Raw genomic sequence first — 21,149 nt, forward strand, 5'->3', positions numbered from 1 at the left:
CAAGTCCTCTTCCTTTATACGGCCATACTGTGCCGTTTGGAATCTGCATCACCTGACCACTGTCGTGTCCATAACATCTTCTGGCAGTTATGGACATCGCGTTTATTCATGATGCCAGAGTGCAAATATCCCTCTGTGCATCTCGCATATATAGAAATGCTCTATAGTCAATAAAATACTGTCCCTGTCAAGGGTATCAATATTTTTAGTCAGGAAATCCGACCAAGCCACCCTAGCTCTGCACATCCAGGCTGAGGCGATCGCTGGCCGCAGTATAACACCAGTATGTGTGTATATACTTTTTATTATATTTTCCAGCCTTGTCAGCTGGTCCTTGAGGACGGCCCTATCTATAGACGGTACCGCCACTTGTTTTGATAAGCGTGTGAGCGCCTTATCCACCTTAAGGGGTGTTTCCCAACGCGCCCTAACTTCTGGCGGGAAAGGGTATACCGCCCATAATTTTCTATCGGGGGGAACCCACGCATCATCACACACTTTATTTAATTTATCTGATTCAGGAAAAACTATGGTAGTTTTTTCACATCCCACATAATACCCTCTTTTGTGGTACTTGTAGTATCAGAAATACGTAACACCTCCTTCATTGCCTTTAACGTGTGGCCCTAATAAGGAATACGTTTGTTTATTCACCGTCGACACTGGATTCAGTGTCCCTGTCTGTGTCTGTGTCGACCGACTAAAGTAAATGGGCGTTTTAAAACCCTTGACGGTGTTTTTGAGACGTCTGGACCGTACTAATTGTTTGTCGGCCGTCTCATGTCGTCAACCGACCTTGCAGCGTGTTGACATTATCACGTAATTTCCTAAATAAGCCATCCATTCCGGTGTCGACTCCCTAGAGAGTGACATCACCATTACAGGCAATTGCTCCGCCTCCTCACCAACATCGTCCTCCTACCTGTCGACACACACGTACCGACACACAGCACACACACAGGGAATGCTCTGATAGAGGACAGGACCCACTAGCCCTTTGGAGAGACAGAGGGAGAGTTTGCCAGCACACACCAAAAACGCTATAATTATATAGGGACAACCTTATATAAGTGTTTTCCCTTATAGCATCTTAATATATATATAAGCATATCGCCAAATTAGTGCCCCCCCTCTCTGTTTTAACCCTGTTTCTGTAGTGCAGTACAGGGGAGAGCCTGGGAGCCTTCCCTCCAGCCTTTCTGTGAGGGAAAATGGCGCTGTGTGCTGAGGAGATAGGCCCCGCCCCTTTTTCGGCGGCCTCGTCTCCCGCTCTTAACGGATTCTGGCAGGGGTTAAATATCTCCATATAGCCTCCGGAGGCTATATGTGAGGTATTTTTAGCCAAAATAGGTATTCATTTGCCTCCCAGGGCGCCCCCCTCCCAGCGCCCTGCACCCTCAGTGACTGCCGTGTGAAGTGTGCTGAGAGGAAAATGGCGCACAGCTGCAGTGCTGTGCGCTACCTTTAGAAGACTGAGGAGTCTTCTGCCGCCGATTCTGGACCTCTTCTTACTTCAGCATCTGCAAGGGGGCCGGCGGCAAGGCTCCGGTGACCATCCAGGCTGTACCTGTGATCGTCCCTCTGGAGCTGATGTCCAGTAGCCAAGAAGCCAATCCATCCTGCACGCAGGTGAGTTCACTTCTTCTCCCCTAAGTCCCTCGTTGCAGTGATCCTGTTGCCAGCAGGACTCACTGTAAAATAAAAAACCTAAGCTAAACTTTCCTAAGCAGCTCTTTAGGAGAGCCACCTAGATTGCACCCTTCTCGGCCGGGCACAAAATCTAACTGGCTTGGAGGAGGGTCATAGGGGGAGGAGCCAGTGCACACCACCTGATCCTAAAGCTTTACTTTTTGTGCCCTGTCTCCTGCGGAGCCGCTATTCCCCATGGTCCTTTCAGGAACCCCAGCATCCACTAGGACGATAGAGAAAAATTGATTATAATAGAGCTCTCATTCTCACTCTCTCAATGATATATACGCTGAAACATATTATTATTTCAGGTGTGGTGTATTATATCGACAGAATGTCAGCCATGGGACTCGGCATTACACCTCACTCTAAGCCTAACCATCTTATAGTGCGTACAGTGTACACCCAAGCCGTCATTTTCAACTATCGTTCATTGCATCGGCTACGTAAATATCAGCAATTTGTACTATTCGGAATCAGGCCCAGTGGGGAGGCAGTCAATTGACCGTCTATCGGGATCCCGCGGTCAGGATACAGATGCCGGAATCTTGACACCAGCTGAAATATCGGCGGTCGGAGTACTGACCGCCAGCTGGTTACCCCTCACGCCACCACCCGAAGGAGAATAGAAACCTGTGGTGACTGAAGGTCGCCACCGGGCCCGAAGCTTGGTGAGCGCAGCTAGCCCACGAGGGGACACGCTGCGCTCGCCGCCGGGATCCCGGCTGATGGGCTCCCAGCGTCGGTCTCCTGACCACCGGGATCTCGTACTGATCCCGGCCCAGTGTGTACCCAGCTTTAGACACTGGGAAACCGTCTCCATATCTATAATAATACTCTTCTCGCGGGATGTTATAGAGCTGCTGTAAGTTACTGATAAGTGCTTCGTCTGTTTGAGTACCATTGCCTTGTGTTCTGTTCCATAAATCCTTTGTCCTTTTAAAGTTGTACTATGTGTGTGATAATCCGCTCACAGTATAACGGCTTAGGGGAGGGTATAATGTCAGTAGGGTCAAGGTACGGTATTGTATTAATGGGGTGTATAGCATGTTTGGTCCTGAAATTTCTCATACATTTCTATAACCTCTCTGTGCTGTAGATGTGGTGTAAGCATGTATAGAAAATAACACATAACTCACAATTCTCAAAGTAGAAGCGATGGAAGTCTAAGCCTTCTACCAGGTTTCCGAGAGCTTCAGGCTCAAATGCAGTCATTCCAGGGTCACACATCTTACTGGTGAGGAGACATAAAGAGGCAAAGAAATAGATTGAGATGCGATCTAGCAAGAGATGGAGAAAAAGAAAACTGAAAAGCCTTTAAGAAATGCTGTAACAGCGGAAGGGAGATGGAGTTATATGTATGGTGCTGTGCAAAAGTCTAAGAGATAAGAGATCTAGGACACTTTTAATAAGCAATATAAATAAATAAATGTATTACAATAATGGATGTCAGCTAGCATAGAACCATGGAGAGCAGCCAAGGAACCCTAGAGGGCAGAACCGCAGAGCAGGAACCAAGGATGGCTCCAGAGATGGAGCTGCAGCTCAGTTCAAAATTCAAATAGGAGAGCCACACCAACTGCCAGTGAGTCAGTTTGAAATGGCAGTTGGTGACAGTTTGTATGGCTCCCCTATTCGAAATTTGAACCGACCTGCAGCCCCTCCTCTGGAGCCGCCACTGGTAGGAACCCTCCATTATTATTTTAACCAGCCCTATGCCAATTGGCTGAAATGCCTATGGGGATCGGGTGGGCAAAATGAATGCAGGCCTCCCTCCCAGTAATACTCAGCCCTGATGCCAATAGCAGTAAGTGTTTGGTAAAAGTTACAAGAGGCCATGTGATAAATGAAAAGTCGCTAACATTATTATCTAATTATATAATTACCCTTTTCCTTTCATAGTCGCATCAGATGCAACCAGTCAAAGCGGCCCACAGGGCTGCTGCTGGAAGATGATCTTTAGCAGATGATAGTCTCATAGGGACCACTTGGCCCCTCTGCACCCATAGCTCCTCCCCCAATGTCTGCTGATCACTGCTGGAGACAGTGATTGGACAGCTCGATAATACACTACTAAGAATCTACTGATATATTTTTTCATCTTCCCCTTCTAATATCTTATCTTAGGGGGTCATTCCGACCTGATCGCTCACTGCAGTTTGTCAAAGCGCAGCGTTCAGGTCGGAATTGCGCATGCGCCGGCGCCTCAGTGCACCAGCGCATACCAGCCGTCGTTGCCCAGAGACCGCCTCTGAGCAGAGGCGGTCGCTGGGCGGGAGGGGGCTGGACGGTGGCGTTAAGCTGCCATTTAGGGGGAGGGATCCGGATAGCGCAGGTGTGGCCGGACCGTTGGGGGGGCGGGCCGCGGCGGCTGCGTGACGTCTCACGCAGCCGCTGCGGCCAGTGGCAGCGACAATTAACTCCCGGACAGCCGCAGGAGCTGCGCTGGCCAGGAGTAACTCCACAAATACAAAAGCATTGCCACTGTGCGATGCTTTTGTATTTGTGTGTGTGTGTGTGTGTGTGTGTGGGGGGGGGGGGGGGGCGACTGACATGCGGGGCGGGCTAGCCCTGTGCTGGGCGTCCCCCGCATGTCAGTGTGAAGCATCGTAGCTGTGCAAAATTTAGCACAGCTACAATCAACTCGGAATTACCCCCTTAGTCATACCGGTATATCACTTGATATAGTGCAAATGTAGAATCTGCCCGTGTTTTTGGCATAAATGGTGTGGCAATGATGCCGCACTATCGATGATGGTGATTGATATTGGCACTCAGCCATCGATGGCTGTCCATCGGTGAGTTTTCTGTCAATGTTTTGAACCATTGATCATCTATAGTACAGCCTTCGATGGCCATCACTTCTGTAGTTTAAAGTTCAAGTTTATTCACAGTAAACCATAAAAAAAATAAGAATTTACTTACCGATAATTCTATTTCTCATAGTCCGTAGTGGATGCTGGGGACTCCGTAAGGACCATGGGGAATAGCGGCTCCGCAGGAGACTGGGCACATCTAAAGAAAGCTTTAGGACTAACTGGTGTGCACTGGCTCCTCCCCCTATGACCCTCCTCCAAGCCTCAGTTAGGATACTGTGCCCGGACGAGCGTACACAATAAGGAAGGATTTTGAATCCCGGGTAAGACTCATACCAGCCACACCAATCACACCGTATACTTGTGATCTGAACCCAGTTAACAGTATGATAACAGAGGAGCCTCTGAAAAGATGGCTCCCAACAATAATAACCCGATTTTTGTAACAATAACTATGTACAAGTATTGCAGACAATCCGCACTTGGGATGGGCGCCCAGCATCCACTACGGACTATGAGAAATAGAATTATCGGTAAGTAAATTCTTATTTTCTCTAACGTCCTAAGTGGATGCTGGGGACTCCGTAAGGACCATGGGGATTATACCAAAGCTCCCAAACGGGCGGGAGAGTGCGGATGACTCTGCAGCACCGAATGAGAGAACTCCAGGTCCTCCTCAGCCAGGGTATCAAATTTGTAGAATTTAGCAAACGTGTTTGCCCCTGACCAAGTAGCTGCTCGGCAAAGTTGTAAAGCTGAGACCCCTCGGGCAGCCGCCCAAGATGAGCCCACTTTCCTTGTGGAACGGGCTTTTACAGATTTTAGCTGTGGCAGGCCTGCCACAGAATGTGCAAGCTGAATTGTACTACAAATCCAACGAGCAATAGTCTGCTTAGAAGCAGGAGCACCCAGCTTGTTGGGTGCATACAGGATAAACAGCGAGTCAGATTTCCTGACTCCAGCCGTCCTGGAAATATTTTCAGGGCCCTGACAACATCCAGCAACTTGGATTCCTCCAAGTCCCTAGTAGCCGCAGGCACCACAATAGGTTGGTTCAGGTGAAAACGCTGGAACCACCTTAGGGAGAAACTGAGGACGAGTCCGAATGGAAAATCAGATAAGGGCTTTTACAGGATAAAGCCGCCAATTCTGACACGCGCCTGGCCCAGGCCAGGGCCAACAGCATGACCACTTTCCATGTGAGATATTTTAACTCCACAGATTTAAGTGGTTCAAACCAATGTGACTTTTGGAACCCAAACTACATTGAGATTCCAAATTGCCACTGGAGGCACAAAAGGAGGCTGTATATGCAGTACCCCTTTTACAAACGTCTAAACTTCAGGGACTGAAGCTAGTTCTTTTTTGGAAGAAAATTGACAGGGCCGAAATCTGAACCTTAATGGACCCCAATTTCAGGCCCATAGACACTCCTGTTTGCAGGAAATGTAGGAATCGACCCAGTTGAATTTCCTCCGTCGGGCCTTACTGGCCTCGCACTACGCAACATATTTTCGCCAATTGCGGTGATAATGTTTTTGCGGTTACATCCTTCCTGGCTTTAGATCAGGATATGGATGACTTCATCCGGAATGCCTTTTTTTTTTTTTCAGGATCCGGTGTTCAACCGGCATGCCGTCAAACGCAGCCGCGGTAAGTCTTGGAACAGACAGGGTCCTTGCTGGAGCAGGTCCCTTCTTAGAGGTAGAGGCCACGGATCCTCCGTGAGCATCTCTTGAAGTTCCGGTTACCAAGTCCTTCTTGGCCAATCCGGAGCCACGAATATAGTGCTTTCTCCTCTCCATCTTATCAATCTCAGTACCTTGGGTATGAGAGGCAGAGGAGGGAACACATACACTGACTGGTACACCCACGGTGTTACCAGAGCGTCTACAACTATTGCCTGAGGGTCTCTTGACCTGGCGCAATACCTGTCGAGTTTTTTAATCATGTGGACGACTTCTGGGTGAAGTCCCCACTCTCCCGGGTGGAGGTCGTGCTGAGGAAGTCTGCTTCCCAGTTGTCCACTCCCGGAATGAATACTGTTGACAGTGCTATCACATGATTTTCCGCCCAGCGAAGAATCCCTGCAGCTTCTGCCATTGCCCTCCTGCTTCTTGTGCCACCCTGTCTGTTTACGTGGGTGACTGCCATGATGTTGTCCGACTGGATCAACACCGGCTGACCTTGAAGCAGAGGTCTTGCTAAGCTTAGAGCATTGTAAATGGCCCTTAGCTTCAGGATATTTATGTGAAGTGATGTATCCAGGCTTGACCCTAAGCCCTGGATATTCCTTCCCTGTGTGACTGCTCCCCAGCCTCGCAGGCTGGCATCCGTGGTCACCAGGACCCAGTCCTGAATGCCGAATCTGCGGCCCTCTAGAAGATGAGCACTCTGCAACCACCACAGGATGGATACCGTTGTCCTTGGTGACAGGGTTATCCGCTGATGCATCTGAAAATGCGACCCGGACCATTTGTCCAGTAGGTTCCACTGGAAAGTTCTTGCGTGGAATCTAACGAATGGGATTGCTTCGTAGGAAGCCACCATTTTTACCCAGAACCCTTGTGCATTGATGCACTGAGACTTGGTTCGGTTTTAGGAGGTTCCTGACTAGCTCGGATAACTCCCTGGCTTTCTCTTCCGGGAGAAACACCTTTTTTCTGGACTGTGTCCAGGAACATCCCTAGGAAACAGAAGACAAGTCGTCGGAACCAGCTGCGATTTTGGAATATTGAGAATCCAATCGTGCTGCCGCAACACTACCTGAGATAGTGCTACACCGACTTCCAACTGTTCCCTGGATCTTACCCTTATCAGGGAATCGTCCAAGTAAGGGATAACTAAAATTCCCTTCCTTCGAAGGGATATCATTTCGGCCATTACCTTGGTAAAGACCCGGGGTGCCGTGGACCATCCCTACGGCAGCGTCTGAACTGATAGTGACAGTTCTGTACCATAACCTGAGGTACCCTTGGTGAGAAGGGTAAATTTTGACATGAAGGTAAGCATCCTTGATGTCCCGAGACATCATGTAGTCCCCTTCTTCCAGGTTCGCAATCACTGCTCTGAGTGACTCAATCTTGAATTTGAACCTCTGTATGTAAGTGTTCAAAGATTTTAGATTTAGATTTAGAATCGGTCTCACCGAGCCGTCTGGCTTCGGTACCACAATAGTGTGGAATAATACCCCGTTCCCTGTTGCAGGAGGGGTACCTTGATTATCACCTGCTGGGAATACAGCTTGTGAATGGCTTCCAAAACTGCCTCCCTGTCAGAGGGAGACGTCGGTAAAGCCGACTTTTGGAAACGGCGAGGGGGAGACGTCTCGAATTCCAATATGTACCCTTGAGATATTACCTGAAGGATCCAGGGGTCTACTTGCAAGTGAGCCCACTGCGCACTGAAATTCATTGAGAACGGGCCCCTACCGTGCCTGAGCTTGTAAGGCCCTAGCGTCATACCGAGGGCTTGGCAGAGGCGGGAAAGGGTTTCTGTTCCTGGGAACTGGCTAATCTCTTCAGCCTTTTTCCTCTCCCTCTGTCACGAGCAGAAAAGAGGAACCTTTTGTCCGCTTGCCAACAAAGGACTGCGCCTGATAATACGGCGTCTTATTTTGAGAGGCGACCTGGGGTACAAACGTGGATTTCCCAGTTGTTGCCGTGGCCACCAGGTCTAAAAGACCGACCCCAAATGTCCCTTTTCAAAGGCAATACTTCCAAATGCCGTTTGGAATCCGCATCACCTGACCATTTTACTGGTAGAATTGGACAACGCACTTATACTTGATGCCAGTCGGCAAATATTCCGCTGTGCATCATGCATATATAGAAATGCATCTTTTAAATGCTCTATAGGCAATAATATACTATCCTTATCTAGGATATCAATATTTCCAGTCAGGGAATCCGACCATGCCAACCCAGCACTGCACCTCCAGGCTGAGGCGATTGCTGGTCGCAGTATAACACCAGTATGTGTGTGAATACATTTTTGGATACCCTCCTGCTTTCTATCAGCAGGATCCTTAAGGGCGGCCATCTCATGAGAGGGTAGAGCCCTTGTACTTACAAGCGTGTGAGCGCCTTATCCCCCCTAGGGGGTGTTTCCCAACGCACCCTAACCTCTGGCGGGAAAGGGTATACACCAATACTTTTTAAGAAATTATCAATTGTTATCGGGGGGAAACCCACGCATCATCACACACCTCATTTTATTTCTCAGATTCAGGAAAACTACAGGTAGTTTTTCCCTCACCGAACATAATACCCCTTTTTGGTGGTACTCGTATTATCAGAAATGTATAAAACATTTTCCATTGTCTCAATCATGTAACGTGTGGCCCTACTGGAAATCACGGTGGTCTCTTCACCGTCGACACAGGAGTGTCGGCGTCTGTATCTGCCATCTGAGGTAACGGGCGCTTTAGAGCCCCTGACGGCCTATGAGACGTCTGGACAGGCACAAGCTGAGTAGCCGGCTGTCTCATGTCAACCACTGTTTTTTTATACAGAGCTGACACTGTCACGTAATTTTCAACAGTACATCCACTCAGGTGTCGACCCCCTAGGTGGTGACATCACTGTTACAGACACTCTGCTCCGTCTCCACATCATTTTTCTCCTCATACATGTCGACACAAACGTACCGACACACAGCACACACACAGGGAATGCTCTGATAGAGGACAGGACCCCACTAGCCCTTTGGGGAGACAGAGGGAGAGTATGCCAGCACACACCAGAGCGCTATATATATATACAGGGATAACCTTATATAAGTGTTTTTCCCCTTATAGCTGCTGTATGTTTTAATACTGCGCCTAATTAGTGCCCCCCTCTCTTTTTTTAACCCTTTCTGTAGTGTAGTGACTGCAGGGAAGAGCCAGGGAGCTTCCCTCCAACTGAGCTGTGAGGGAAAATGGCGCCAGTGTGCTGAGGAGATAGGCTCCGCCCCCTTTTCGGCGGCCTTATCTCCCGTTTTTCTGTATATTCTGGCAGGGGTTAAATGCATCCATATAGCCCAGGAGCTATATGTGATGCATTTTTTGCCATGTAAGGTATTTTTATCATGTTTTATTGCGTCTCAGGGCGCCCCCCCCAGCGCCCTGCACCCTCAGTGACCGGAGTATGAAGTGTGCTGAGAGCAATGGCGCACAGCTGCAGTGCTGTGCGCTACCTTATTGAAGACAGGAACGTCTTCTGCCGCCGATTTTTCCGGACCTCTTCGCTCTTCTGGCTCTGTAAGGGGGCCGGCGGCGCGGCTCCGGGACCCATCCAGGCTGGGCCTGTGATCGTCCCTCTGGAGCTAATGTCCAGTAGCCAAGAAGCCCAATCCACTCTGCACGCAGGTGAGTTCGCTTCTTCTCCCCTTAGTCCCTCGATGCAGTGAGCCTGTTGCCAGCAGGTCTCACTGAAAATAACAAACCTAAACTAAAACTTTCACTAAGAAGCTCAGGAGAGCCCCTAGTGTGCACCCTTCTCGTCGGGCACAGAAATCTAACTGAGGCTTGGAGGAGGGTCATAGGGGGAGGAGCCAGTGCACACCAGTTAGTCCTAAAGCTTTCTTTAGATGTGCCCAGTCTCCTGCGGAGCCGCTATTCCCCATGGTCCTTACGGAGTCCCCAGAATCCACTTAGGACGTTAGAGAAATATATATTTTTATGGTATATTGGGGGTAATTCTGAGTTGATCGCAGCAGCAAGTTTGTTAGCAATTGGGCAAAACCATGTGCACTGCAGGGGGGGGGGGGTAGATAATAAGAATTTACTTACCGATAATTCTATTTCTCGTAGTCCGTAGTGGATGCTGGGGACTCCGTCAGGACCATGGGGATTAGCGGCTCCGCAGGAGACAGGGCACAAAAGTAAAAGCTTTAGGATCAGGTGGTGTGCACTGGCTCCTCCCCCTATGACCCTCCTCCAAGCCTCAGTTAGGATACTGTGCCCGGACGAGCGTACACAATAAGGAAGGATTTTGAATCCCGGGTAAGACTCACACCAGCCACACCAATCACACTGTACAACCTGTGATCTGAACCCAGTTAACAGCATGATAACAGCGGAGCCTCTGAAAAGATGGCTCACAACAATAATAACCCGATTTTTGTAACAATAACTATGTACAAGTATTGCAGACAATCCGCACTTGGGATGGGCGCACAGCATCCACTACGGACTACAAGAAATAGAAATTATCGGTAAGTAAATTCTTATTTTCTCTGACGTCCTAAGTGGATGCTGGGGACTCCGTCAGGACCATGGGGATTATACCAAAGCTCCCAAACGGGCGGGAGAGTGCGGATGACTCTGCAGCACCGAATGAGAGAACTCCCGGTCCTCCTCAGTCAGGGTGTGCCCCTGACCAAGTAGCTGCTCGGCAAAGTTGTAAAGCCGAGACCCCTCGGGCAGCCGCCCAAGATGAGCCCACCTTCCTTGTGGAATGGGCATTTACATATTTTGGCTGTGGCAGGCCTGCCACAGCATGTGCAAGCTGAATTGTACTACACATCCAACTAGCAATCGTCTGTTTAGAATCAAGAGCACCCAGTTTATTGGGTGCATACAGGATAACAGCAAGTCAGTTTTCCTGACTCCAGCCGTCCTGGAAACCTATATTTTCAGAGCCCTGACAACATCTAGCAACTTGGAGTCCTCCAAGTCCCTAGTAGCCGCAGGTACCACAATACGCTGGTTCAGGTGAAACACTGACACCACCTTAGGGAGAAACTGGGGACGAGTCCGCAGCTCTGCCCTGTCCGAATGGACAATCAGATATGGGCTTTTGTGAGACAAAGCCGCCAATTCTGACACTCGCCTGGCCGAGGCCAGGGCCAACAGCATGGTCACTTTCCATGTGAGATATTTCAAATCCACAGATTTGAGCGGTTTAAACCAATGTGATTTGAGGAATCCCAGAACTACGTTGAGATCCCACAGTGCCACTGGAGGCACAAAAGGGGGTTGTATATGCAGTACTCCCTTGACAAACTTCTGGACTTCAGGAACTGAAGCCAATTCTTTCTGGAAGAAAATCGACAGGGCCGAAATTTGAACCTTAATGGACCCCAATTTGAGGCCCATAGACACTCCTGTTTGCAGGAAATGCAGGAATCGACCGAGTTGAAATTTCTTCGTGGGGCCTTCCTGGCCTCACACCACGCAACATATTTTCGCCACATGTGGTGATAATGTTGTGCGGTCACCTCCTTCCTGGCTTTGACCAGGGTAGGAATGACCTCTTCCGGAATGCCTTTTTCCCTTAGGATCCGGCGTTCAACCGCCATGCCGTCAAACGCAGCCGCGGTAAGTCTTGGAACAGACATGGTACTTGCTGAAGCAAGTCCCTTCTTAGCGGCAGAGGCCATGAGTCCTCTGTGAGCATCTCTTGAAGTTCCAGGTACCAAGTCCTTCTTGGCCAATCCGTAGCCACGAGTATAGTTCTTACTCCTCTACGTCTTATAATTCTCAGTACCTTGGGTATGAGAAGCAGAGGAGGGAACACATACACTGACTGGTACACCCACGGTGTTACCAGAGCGTCCACAGCTATTGCCTGAGGGTCTCTTGACCTGGCGCAATACCTGTCCAGTTTTTTGTTCAGGCGGGACGCCATCATGTCCACCTTTGGTCTTTCCCAATGGTTCACAATCATGTGGAAGACTTCCCGATGAAATCCCCACTCTCCCGGGCGTCGGAATGAACACTGCTGACAGTGCTATCACCTGATTTTCCGCCCAGCGAAGAATCCTTGCAGTTTCTGCTATTGCCCTTCTGCTTCTTGTGCCGCCCTGTCTGTTTACGTGGGCGACTGCCGTGATGTTGTCCCACTGGATCAATACCGGCTGACCTTGAAGCAGAGGTCTTGCTAAGCTTAGAGCATTGTAACTTGCCCTTAGCTCCAGTATATTTATGTGGAGAGAATTCTCCAGACTTGATCACACTCCCTGGAAATTTTTTCCCTGTGTGACTGCTCCCCAGCCTCTCAGGCTGGCATCCCTGGTCACCAGGACCCTTCCTGAATGCCGAATCTGCGGCCCATTAGTAGATGAGTACTTTGCAGCCACCGCAGAAGAAACACCCTTGTCCTTGGAGACAGGGTTATCCGCTGATGCATCTGAAGATGCGATCCGGACCATTTTTCCAGCAGATCCCACTGAAAAGTTCTTGCGTGAAAACTGCCGAATGGAATCGCTTCGTACGAAGCCACCATTTTTCCCAGGACCCTTGTGCAATGATGCACTGACACTTTTCCTGGTTTTAGGAGGTTCCTGACTAGCTCGGATAACTCCCTGGCTTTCTTCTCCGGGAGAAACACCCTTTTCTGGACTGTGTCCAGAATCATCCCTAGGAACAGCCGATGTGTCGTCGGAAACAACTGCGGTTTTGGAATATTTAGAATCCACCCGTGCTGTCGTAGAACTACTTGAGATAGTGCTACTCCGACCTTCAACTGTTCTCTGGACCTTGCTCTTATCAGGAGGTCGTCCATTTTCTTTGAAGAAGAATCATCATTTCGGCCATTACCTTGGTAAAGACCCGGGGTGCCATGGACAATCCAAACGGCAGCGTCTGAAACTGATAGTGACAGTTCTGTACCACGAACCTGAGGTACCCTTGGTGAGAAGGGCAAATTGGAACATGGAGGTAAGTATCCCTGATGTCCCGGGACACCCTATAGTCCCCTTCTTCCTGGTTCGCTATCACTGCTCTGAGTGACTCCATCTTGATTTGAACCTTTGTAAGTGTTCAAATATTTCAGATTTAGAATAGGTCTCACCGAGCCTTCTGGCTTCAGTACCACAACATAGTGTGGAATAATACCCCTTTCCTTGTTGTAGGAGGGGTACTTTGATTATCACCTGCTGGGAATACAGCTTGTGAATTGTTTCCAATACTGCCTCCCTGTCGGAGGGAGACGTTGGTAAAGCAGACTTCAGGAACCTGCGAGGGGGAAACGTCTCGACTTTCCAATCTGTACCCCTGGGATCCTACTTGTAGGATCCAGGGGTCCTGTACGGCCCCAGCGTCATGCTGAGAAACTTGGCAGAAGCGGTGTAGGCTTCTGTTCCTGGGAATGGGCTGCCTGCTGCAGTCTTCTTCCCTTTCCTCTATCCCTGGGCAGATATGACTCTTATGGGGACGAAAGGACTGAGGCTGAAAAGACGGTGTCTTTTTCTGCAGAGATGTGACTTAGGGTAAAAACGGTGGATTTTCCAGCAGTTGCCGTGGCCACCAGGTCCGATGGACCGACCCCAAATAACTCCTCCCCTTTATACGGCAATACTTCTTTGTGCCGTTTGGAATCTGCATCACCTGACCACTGTCGTGTCCATAAACATCTTCTGGCAGATATGGACATCGCACTTACTCTTGATGCCAGAGTGCAAATATCCCTCTGTGCATCTCGTATATATAGAAATGCATCCTTTAAATGCTCTATAGTCAATAAAATACTGTCCCTGTCAAGGGTATCAATATTTTTAGTCAGGGAATCCGACCAAGCCACCCCAGCTCTGCACATCCAGGCTGAGGCGATCGCTGGTCGCAGTATAACACCAGTATGTGTGTATATACTTCTTAGGATATTTTCCAGCCTCCTATCAGTTGGCTCCTTGAGGACGGCCCTATCCGGAGACGGTACCACCACTTGTTTTGATAAGCATGTGAGCGCCTTATCCACCCTAAGGGGTGTTTCCCAACGCGCCCTAACTTCTGGCGGGAAAGGGTATACCGCCAATAATTTTCTATCGGGGGAAACCCACGCATCATCACACACTTCATTTAATTTATCTGATTCAGGAAAAACTACAGGTAGTTTTTTCACACCCCACATAATACCCTTTTTTGTGGTACTTGTAGTATCAGAAAAATGTAACACCTCCTTCATTGCCCTTAACAAGTAACGTGTGGCCCTAAAGGAAAATACGTTTGTTTCTTCACCGTCGACACTGAAATCAGTGTCCGTGTCTGTGTCTGTGTCGACCGACTGAGGTAAATGGGCGTTTTAAAGCCCCTGACGGTGTTTGAGACGCCTGGACAGGTACTATTTTTTTGCCGGCCGTCTCTGTTGACATTATCACGTAATTCCTTGAATAAGCCATCCATTCCGGTGTCGACTCCCTAGAGAGTGACATCACCATTACAGGCAATTGCTCCGCCTCCTCACCAACATCGTCCTCATACATGTCGACACACACGTACCGACACACAGCACACACACACAGGGAATGCTCTGATAGAGGACAGGACCCCACTAGCCCTTTGGGGAGACAGAGGGAGAGTTTGCCAGCACACACCAAAAACGCTATAATTATACAGGGACAACCTTTATATAAGTGTTTTTCCCTTATAGCATTTTAATATATATAGTCATATCGCCAAATAAGTGCCCCCCCTCTCTGTTTTAACCCTGTTTCTGTAGTGCAGTGCAGGGGAGAGCCTGGGAGCCTTCCCACCAGCATTTCTGTGAGGGAAAATGGCGCTGTGTGCTGAGGAGAATAGGCCCCGCCCCCTTTTCGGCGGGCTTCTTCTCCCGTTTTTCTGAGACCTGGCAGGGGTTAAATACATCCATATAGCCCGCAGGGGCTATATGTGATGTATTTTTAGCCAGAATAAGGTACTATCATTGCTGCCCAGGGCGCCCCCCCCAGCGCCCTGCACCCTCAGTGACCGCTGCTATGAAGTGTGCTGACAACAATGGCGCACAGCTGCAGTGCTGTGCGCTACCTTATGAAGACTGAAAAGTCTTCTGCCGCCGGTTTCTGGACCTCTTCACTTTTCGGCATCTGCAAGGGGGTCGGCGGCGCGGCTCCGGGACGAACCCCAGGGTGAGACCTGTGTTCCGACTCCCTCTGGAGCTAATGGTGTCCAGTAGCCTAAGAAGCCAATCCATCCTGCACGCAGGTGAGTTCACTTCTCTCCCCTAAGTCCCTCGATGCAGTGAGCCTGTTGCCAGCAGGACTCACTGAAAATAAAAAAACCTAACAAAACTTTTACTCTAAGCAGCTCTTTAGGAGAGCCACCTAGATTGCACCCTTCTCGGCCGGGCACAAAAATCTAACTGAGGCTTGGAGGAGGGTCATAGGGGGAGGAGCCAGTGCACACCACCTGATCCTAAAGCTTTTACTTTTGTGCCCTGTCTCCTGCGGAGCCGCTAATCCCCATGGTCCTGACGGAGTCCCCAGCATCCACTTAGGACGTCAGAGAAATAACATTTGCAGAGAGAGTTAGATTTGGGTGGGTTATTGTGTTTCTGTGCAGGGTAAATACTGGCTGCTTTATTTTTACACTGTAATTTAGATTTCAGTTTGAATACACCCCACCCAAATCTAACTCTCTCTGCAAATGTTATATCTGCCTCCCCTGCAGTGCACATGGTTTTGCCCAACTGCTAAAAAATTTCCTGCTGCGATCAGCTCGGAATTACCCCCATTGTGCCAAGAATTCTTTTTTAAATATAATTGTGTAAATTGATATTCTTGATCTAAAAAAAACATCCAACAATTACTGAGCGATGTTTGGAAAAAATATTAGCCAGTTAAGTGGTTAATGGAGAAAATATTTTTCCTGCCCTTTCAGTTGCTACAACATAGGTGTATTATGTGTCAGTATGCGCCACTTCACACATCGCTGACCACTCGCCAGGTTCCTGTCCTGACCTTTGTATGGAACATTCTTTTTCTTAGGAAAAATGTGGATACATACGTATAGCAAATTAAAAGAGATATTGAGTACAATCACACAGGAATAAAGAAACAATAAAACAACTGTAGTAAAATAGTAAGGGATGAATATGAGAGGAGGCCAATTCAGCAGAAGGTCTGTCAGCATCTTGCAGTAGGTAGCAATGTAGCATAAAAGAAACTACCCAGGATCCTAATGAGCAGGCTAAAGAAAAAGTGAGGAGAAACGGCCCACAGCTCCTTTCCAACAGGTCCCTAGTCCAGGGCTGTCTTTTCGTATGGGCTCAATGGGCTCTTGCCCAAGGGCCCCAGGAGAATAAGGGCCCTAGGCTGATAGCTGAGGGTCTCCTCTTTCCAGGGGTACCAGATTTTTTAAAATCGGCCCTGGGGAACCAGAGATATCTGACTTGAAAGCAGTGGTCTACATCCGAGCTTGTTAATTGCTCTTCCCAGCCAGATATCTCGGGTTCTGTCTGACTTAGAGTTTTTCTAAAGGTATAAGCCAAAAGCTGAGACTCTCTCCTTTTGGTGGACACTGGCAGCTTTTCTCTACTATGCCCAGAACCAGAGATATCAGCCTTCCAGCAGCCGGTCCCTTCTCCAGCTTCACATGCCTAATATGCAGTTTTAGATTTTCATTGGTGAATTGCTCTGGCTCCTGAACTCTGATCCCCAAGTCCCCAGTACTTTCTGAAAGGTGGTACTGTCTAGTTTTTTTTATCCCATTCAAAGCTAAGAAATAAATTTTCAGGAACTTGAGATATCTGCAGCAGGGGCGTTGGAATGGGGGGGGGGGGGGGGGGGGCAAGGGGGCCGCTCGCCCCCCGCAAAGATAAGAGAGGCGCCTATCAATTGCAGCAGAGGAGCGGCAGACGGTCAGGTGAAATACCGCTGCCGGCTGCTGCTCATCCTCACTGTCTGGTGGTCCGGGACACCTCCAGTGTGCCATCTCCTCCCCCACAGTGGCACTGCATTGCTGCGGCAGCGCGGCTCCTCTGATGGTCTCACACTCCACAGTGATATCCCCAGGGTCTGGTCCTCATCACGCAAGGCTGACCTAGCCGATGCCTGTACTGTCCCTGTTATTCTCCGGGTCTCCTGTCAAGCCATCTGCAGATTGATCGGGGGGATAAACACTCACTCGGCGCTCCTCTGGTCCACGCTTCTGCGCCGCCTCCTCAGCGGAATCACCTCCATCAGCAGGGTCCTGATCGTCAGGCACCTCTGCAGGCAGCCCTCACTCTGGCACAGGGGTCCTCCCTGCTCTCCTCATCACAGCAGTCCCTCAGTCATTGCCTCAAGGCATTATGGGAAAGGTCCCCACGGGGAAGGGGATCTGGGCTTAGGTGAGGGGATCTAGGCGCTAGTGACCCCAACTACCAATCAGGTAGGGGTCATTTTCCCCTTTTCCCGGGCTTCTGGTGCTGCTGGCCGCAGGGGAGAGTCTGCCTGAGGCTGCGCAGACTGAGAGGCCCCCAGGGAGAAAGGGTATAGGGGTCACTGCAGCTCTACTATAAAATCCTATGGGGCTGCACCAGGCTTGCCGACTTTCTGGATGGCCCATGCGGGATGGGGCAGCTGGGACAGCATTACACATACCTCCCAACATGACCCTCTCCAGGAGGGACAGAATGCTCTGCTCCTGGACTTCCCTCTTAATGTATGACTGCCATCACCTGTGCGGAAACACCTTTCTTATCCATTTACCTGTTCAACACAGGTGCTGGCAATCATAAATGAGGAGAAAAGTCCAGAAGCAGAACATTGTGTCCCTCCTGGGAGGTATGATTACAGGGGGCATGGTCTCATTGGAGGTGGGCAGTTCGGGGGCATGGACGCGCGATCGCATCATCGTGGCCCCGCTCCTGCTTCAGTACCCTGATTAGCGCCATTGAATAGCGGGGGTGGGACTAGTATGACGTGATTCAGCGCAGATTGCGTCACCGGCCTCCCCGGACCACCCACTGTAAAGGACAGCTGCGGGGGTGAGGCCGGGTCTGGGAGTTTAACGTGACAGCAGCAAGTAGTCAGGTAGTGTACGGTATCTCTGGCTACCCCCTCCCCCCCTCCCGCTCTCCCTCTGCCACTCCCGCTTTCCTCTTTCTCCCTGACACTGTCTCTCTGTCCCCTCCCTACACTCACTCTCTTTGACATCATCTCCCTCACTTTCTTCCTGACACTGTCTCTCTCTCCCTGGCACGCTATCTCTCTCTCTCTGTGACAATGTCTCTCCCTGATGCTGTGTCTAGCTCTCTCTTCCTGCTGGCACTGTCTGTCTGTCCCTCTCTTTGACACTCTCTTCCTCTCACTCCCTGACACTGTCTCTCCCTCTCTCTCCTGACAGTCTCTCTCTCTGAGTCAGTCACTCTCCCTGACACTATCTCTCCTTCTCTCCCCGACACTCTCTCTCTCTCTTTCCCTGACACTTTCTTTCTTTCTCCCTTAAGGGGCGTACACACTAGGTGATTTTAGCCTAAAAAATAAACGATAACGACATAAATGTCATTATCGTTTATTTTTATGCTTATATCGTCCAGTGTGTATGGGGGCAATATCTGTGACCGATGAACGATGCGCGGTCCCGCACGCCGTTCAGCAATCACCAATATTGAGCTGACATGTAGCTTAACCCATCAATGTCGGGCTGAGCTGCATGCTCGGAAATGCCGGCGGTGACATTACTGATCGTTATCATTGAACGATAACGATCAGTGTGTATGCACTATATCGTTGAACGCTCGCCTAGTGTGTACCCGTCTTTACACCCTCTCTCTCTCTCGCTCCTATTGTTTACTCATTCCCTCTTTTTCCGTGAAAACCTCTCTCCCTGACCTGCCTCTTTTCCTCGCACCCCTCTCTCTTTCGCTCTAAGCCTGTTACCCAATTTGTCTTTCTCACTCTCTCCTGCTCCCCAAGGGCATTGAAGTGACAATGGCGGGGGTCAGGGGAGGCCCTGTCAAGATTTTTCTATGGGAAACACAAAGTTCTAGTTACGCCCTGCCTTACACCACCCTGCATCAGCCGCCTTGTCACTGCCTATCCTCTCCTCCTCCCGCCTACCTCCCCCCCTTCTCCCTACGGCCACCAAATTTTTGCTGGACTACTGCCTAAATGTGAGTGACGGCTTGGGAGCCCGCCAGAGCCTGCGCCGGAGAGACAATGCAACCTCCTCCCGGAGACCTCCAGGTAACTGCTCTCTTGGGCACACATTCTGGTGCTGATGATATACCTCTCTCTCCAGGTGTCTCTCTCTCCATCTCTCTCCAGGTGTCTCTCTCTCTCCATGTGCCTCTATCTCCATGTGTCTCTCTCCTCCCCATCTCTCTCTCTCGCCATGTCTTCCTCCATCTCTCTCTCTCCATTTTTGTTATGAGGTATAACACAGAGGGGGCGACATTTAGATATTTAGAGGCGCCAAACTGAAATGATATCTTGCCCCCCCCAACCTAAAAACGTTCTGACGCCACTGATCTGCAGTCAAGCAAGCTGCCCTCCCACCGGAAATTGATAAATATTAAGCCCACTCCACTATCCACCCCTCCCCTACGTATTAAACACCCCCTACCACCCTGGAAGTCATGTACCAGGGCTTCTTCATTCAACCCAATGCCTCCATCTACAGTTTATCCCCATCTGTGCAGTAAAGGAGTAATTAGCAGAAATTACTGCTCCAGGTCCTACATGCTGAGCGGAAGATAGAACACCCCCTACCGCCCGCCAGACATAAAAGCTGCCGCTGACAGCACCCCCCACCACTACCGTTGGAGGATGGGTAGGGGACCCAGTGCATTGCTGTGCCCAGGGGCCTACACTGCTGTTAAGACGGCCCAGCCCTAGTCACACACACTATCAGTGCTGTATGTGCCTGACTGCTGCTGTACTTGGCCCATCACCGATTTTGCCCCCTAAGTGTAAAATGGCAGCGGTGTCGCACAGAATTCTCTTTGGAAACATCAAGCGCCTCATAATGCACTGGCACGGCAAGAGCACATAGTTTGCTGAACAATATGGTGGCCTCTGCACTGGCCTATGGGAGGAGTTAGGCGAGCCAGGGCTTTACCTACTTGTGCCAGGCTTTCCAGTGATTTCATTGTCTGGGGCAAAATTATGAAAATTAAATGGGGTGAAGGATGCTGGAGAGATTGCCTTTTTGTGTTGCTTACAGTATGTGAAAGGGCGTTATTCACTCTGCACAAACAGCTGAAAAAAACGTATTTGGTTGCACTTCGAATTTATGAGCACACTTTGGGCCTAATTCATGTTTGTACGCAATGGCCGCTGTTCATGCAACGGTGCGATCGCAATCTGCATGCGTCAATGTGCCGCTGTGAGGAATTCATGGAGAAGTGATTGACAGGAAGTGACTTCATGGAGAAGTGATTGACAGGAAGTGACTGTTTGGAGGTGTTAGCGAAGGAAAGCAGTTACTATACCGCTAGTTGGGATCCCGGAGGTCACAATGCCGCTGGCGGAATCCCGACAAGTGGTGAAATACCGACGCCACAGGCTATCCTCCCTCTGTGGGTGTCCACGACACCCATAGAGGAAGAATATAACTTGTGGCAAGTGCAGCGAGCCACCGTGCCCGCAAGGAACTATCTAGCGCTTACCCCGCTGCCGGCATACTGGTGACCGGGATCCCGCTGTCGGTATACTGACGGCTGGGATCTCGGCCACCGGTATTTCATACTGAACCCTTAGTGGGGAGTGGTTAGAAAAACGCAGGTGTGTCATAGATGTTTTCATGGATTGTATCTACTGTCAGCTGCAACCTCGTACATACAAAAACATGGCGCCTGCATCACTACTGCTGCTGTGTCCAGTCTGCGTAGCCATAGGCCAACCCTTACACTCGATGTTCCACGTTTTTGTGTATAGGCTGTGGATGTGTACGCAGTTGCGATAGAGTTTACAATGGCTCCAGTGGGCGTCTCTTATCTCTGCTGGGCGGCAGCTGCACTC

General features: G+C 49.8%; 1 protein-coding gene across 3 annotated transcripts in view; it reads right to left on the reverse strand.

Moving 5' to 3' along the window:
- The window catches only part of CAMK2A (calcium/calmodulin dependent protein kinase II alpha), a 339,869-nt gene that overhangs the window by 16,277 nt on the left and 302,443 nt on the right, over positions 1 to 21,149 (reverse strand). For all 3 annotated transcript variants that reach the window (XM_063928633.1, XM_063928634.1, XM_063928635.1), the window contains one exon: positions 2,829 to 2,923. In XM_063928633.1, coding sequence (XP_063784703.1) covers positions 2,829 to 2,923 — 95 coding nt within the window. The remainder of the gene's footprint in view (positions 1 to 2,828; positions 2,924 to 21,149) is intronic.

This window comes from Pseudophryne corroboree, chromosome 6 (genome assembly GCF_028390025.1).
Source record: "Pseudophryne corroboree isolate aPseCor3 chromosome 6, aPseCor3.hap2, whole genome shotgun sequence".
Taxonomy (NCBI): domain Eukaryota; kingdom Metazoa; phylum Chordata; class Amphibia; order Anura; family Myobatrachidae; genus Pseudophryne; species Pseudophryne corroboree.